Source organism: Moschus berezovskii, chromosome X, assembly GCF_049115385.1.
Source record: "Moschus berezovskii isolate FMDL1 chromosome X, NW_MosBer_1.0, whole genome shotgun sequence".
NCBI lineage: Eukaryota > Metazoa > Chordata > Mammalia > Artiodactyla > Moschidae > Moschus > Moschus berezovskii.
The window spans coordinates 145,386,396-145,390,052 of NC_142488.1; the positions used below are offsets into that span (position 1 = coordinate 145,386,396).

General features: G+C 51.2%; 1 protein-coding gene across 1 annotated transcript; it reads right to left on the reverse strand.

The window, feature by feature from the left end:
• Window positions 1-1,078: 1,078 nt before the first annotated feature.
• LOC129564081 (uncharacterized) lies at window positions 1,079-2,343 on the reverse strand. The gene is made up of 3 exons (XM_055437689.2): window positions 2,003-2,343; window positions 1,551-1,676; window positions 1,079-1,353 (listed from the first exon to the last, which is right to left on the reverse strand). Exons 1-3 carry the CDS (start codon window positions 2,341-2,343, stop codon window positions 1,215-1,217), a joined length of 606 nt encoding a protein of 201 aa, XP_055293664.1. The 3' UTR covers window positions 1,079-1,214.
• Between the last annotated feature and the right edge of the window lie 1,314 nt (window positions 2,344-3,657).

A 3,657-nucleotide genomic window follows, 5' to 3' on the forward strand; every position in this document is an offset into this window, starting at 1 on the left:
GGTGGCCAAAGTGTTGGAGATTTCATTTTAACAGAAATCAGTTGAAATGCGTCAATTGGAAAAGAAGAAGTAAATGTGTATTTACTTATAGGCAAAATGATTGTCTATGTAGGAAGCTCAATGGGATCTACAAAAGAGCTATTACAATTAATTAATGAGTTTAGCATGGTTTCAGGATACAAGGATACTCTTGAGAGTGCCTTGGATGGCAAGATCAAACCAGTCAGTCCTAAAGGAAATCAGTCCTGAATTTGCATTGGAAAGACTTGATGCTGAAGCTGAAGCTTCAATACTTTGGCCAGCAGATGCGAAAAACTGACTCACTGGAAAGACCCTGATGTTGCGAGAGATTGAAGGCCAAAGGAGAATGGGAGGACAGAGGATAACATGGTTTGACAGCATAACACACTCAATGGGCATGAACTTGGGCAAACTCCAAGATACAGCGGGGACACAGAGCTTGGTTTGTTACAGTCCATGGGGTTACAAAGAGTTGGACACTAGTTAGAGACTGAACAACAGCAACAACTTTTTGGTATTATATCTTAATATATAAATGTAACTATGCTGCTGCTGCTGCTGCTGCTGCTGTGTCACTTCAGTCGTGTCCGACTCTGTGTGACCCCATAGACAGAAGCCCACCAGGGTCCCCCGTCCCCGGGATTCTCCAGGCAAGAACACTGGAGTGGGTTGCCATTTCCTTCTCCAATGTGTGAAAGTGAAAAGTGAAAGTGAAGTCGCTCAATCGTGTCCGACCCTTAGCGACCCCACGGACTGCAGCCTACCAGGCTCCTCCATCCATGGGATTTTCTAGGCAAGAGTACTGGAGTGGCTTGCCATTGCCTTCTCCGAAATGTAACTATAAAACTGACAAAATATTCCAAAATCAATACTGTATGGCAGTACACAACATTCTTATTCTTCCATTTCTTCCATTGTCTTCACTTATGTTGTACTCCTTGAATATTTGGATCTCAGAACCTCCCCTCCAACCTGAAGATGAACATGGTATTCAGAAGTGAACAAACTAAAACTAATGTCAGAGACAGCACAGTAGCTCAGTTTTATTTTCTGCAGTTAACAATCGCCAAACAAACTATGTAGACCCTGAGCCCCCAAACAGCAACACAGGCACAAGGTGAAGCCCCATTAAACTACTACAGAAAGCAGTGCCCCTGGGAAGGACACTTGAGGCTAGGGCACATAGGCTAGGTTTAAGGCCCTCTTCTGTGCTGAGACTGATCAAAAAAGAGGGGCACAGAGTGCTCCAAGGTCTGCATCACCAAGGAAAGCTGCACCTGAAAGAAGGCGACGGCCGTCTGGAGCAGGCCAGGGTCTTCAGCAGTCAATCGGCTAAAAGGGAGGGAAAATGAAATTCAAATTCCGCCGAGAAGGAAGAGCAGTATGTCCCCCCTCTGTTCCCGCACACCAACAATCCCAGAGCACCACACTTCTCCTCTAGGCTTAACCCTCCATTGTGGCTTTTCCTGGGCGGAGAATGGTCACCACCCATCACCCCCTCCCTCGCCACAGCCCCCTTTAGTACTGACAGAACCAATGTGCGGCCATTAACGTAGAGCTCCCTCCGAACCGGCCATCGCAGTTGAGTACGTCGAGTCAGGAGGTGGCGGGCATTGTCTGCCTCCGCATGTGATGAGAAAGGCATGGCAAGGCTGCTAGTGAAGATATGGTTAAGGCACCATCCACACTAGTCATTTTGCCTGTAAGTCAGGCTCCCTACTCACAGAGACCCGCCTTCTCCCACAAGGCCACCGCTGGACAACCTGGATATCACTGCCTGACCCTCTGGATCCCTTCAGGTTGCTTTCCCTCACCACCATGCCCTGGCAGTCAGACCACCCCTGACCCATACCCTCCAGCCCCCCAGAGTACCCTCCTCCTATAATTTAGGCCCCACTGCCTGCATCCCCCCAAACCACCCCTAGACCACACCCCGACCCTTGAACCCGCATGGCCCACTGGGACTCCTGGAATAGGATACAACTGGAAGACTCGGTTCCTCAGAACTCCAGCTCTGGGTGCAGCATCTCCACCAGGCCCTGGTGCATGGGGTACCCCTGGGATCTGTGGAATGGCACGGGCTGTGCCACCTGACTCTCCTGCAGCGCTGAGGCCTCTCGGATCAGCCAGGTTGCTGGAGCCACCAGTGACTTCTTGACTGATGGCGTCACCAGGGCCAGCTGGGTCGCCAGAGCCATTGGGGCCACCAGCACCACCCGGCACGCCTTGGCCACCACTTGCTGTGCCCTCTGGAGAGGCCACGGCACCTGCGTCTTCATCGGTTGGCCTCGTGGCTCCTCCACCGTGTGCCTCGGACTCCATCTTGAACCCCTCTCCCCCTCCCTTAGCAGTGGGAAAGACTGAAGCGTCTCTACAAATCCCAGCTCTGTAGTGCGACCGGATCAGCAGAGCGCCTGCGCACACACACCCTGGTCCTGCCTCACGATTGGTTCCCACCGAGCATTGGTTCCCACTGAGCATTGGTTCCGGGATGAATGCAGGCGCTCAGGCAATGGGCGCCCCCTGCTGAAGTTTCACGCGTTCCTGCGCCACGTTGCCCAAATTGCGCAGACACACACCCACGTGGTCTGGGCCTTCTAAGTCAGCTCTGCCTCAGGCCAGAAACCTGGTAAATGGCTCAACTGTGAGGCCTCTGGGTGGCGCTCCACTCTTTAGTGTGGGGGGCAGCTCCTCAGTGTGCATGCACAAAAAGACCCCGCCCCAGTCCTCAGGACACGTGACTGTTTCCAGTCCAAGCAGGGAGCCTGGACACATCTCTCCTTCAGGGGCCCACTGTCAGGTTGGGGGGACATTTGTAAGAACAGTCATGCTGTAGAAAGGGGCTCACTAGACATACGATGGACTAGAGGGCCAGGGACTAAGCCAAATGACCCACCAGCGTCCTCCCTCTGCCCACTCCATATCTGTACGTGTGCTCTTCATCTGTACTGATAGCTGATACTTGCTACAGCCCATACGCTGAACTTCCAGATGTTCAAGCTGGTTTTAGAAAAGGCAAAGGAACCAGAAATCAAATTGCCAACATACTCTGGATAATCAAAAAAGCAAGAGAGTTTCAGAAAAACATCTATTTCTGCTTTATTGGCTATGACAAAGCAGTCTCTGGGATGACGGAGGTGTCCAGGAGCTACATTTGAGAGTGTAGTTAAGGCAGGGAGAACAGACTATACAAAAGCACTAATTCATCAGAAAACCTGGAATGTTGAGGGTGCAGCCAAGAGAGAGCATATCAGAGGAGGTAGAGAGGCAATGACGTTCCACAGATGAGAATCTGGGACCTTTCTGGTCATCATGAGGACCTCTGGCTTATATTGAGTGATAATAAAGCCAGTGAAAGGACCTGAATAGGGGAGACATATCTGGCTTATATTTGAAAGGAAGAATCACTGTAGCCAGTAGAGCTGCTGGGTGCTGGTGGCTGAGATACTCCATCACCATAAACCCCAGGACCATTGCCACTATCCCTGGCAGCAGCACCTGCTTCCCTCCAGTGCACGGGATCAGAGCTCTCCAGGTTCTGTCGTGGAAGACTCTGTTTATGCATATGGAGGAACAGAAACAGCTCTGCCCTGCCACTGGCTTCAAAGATCCCCTTTAAAACAGCCAAAATATATG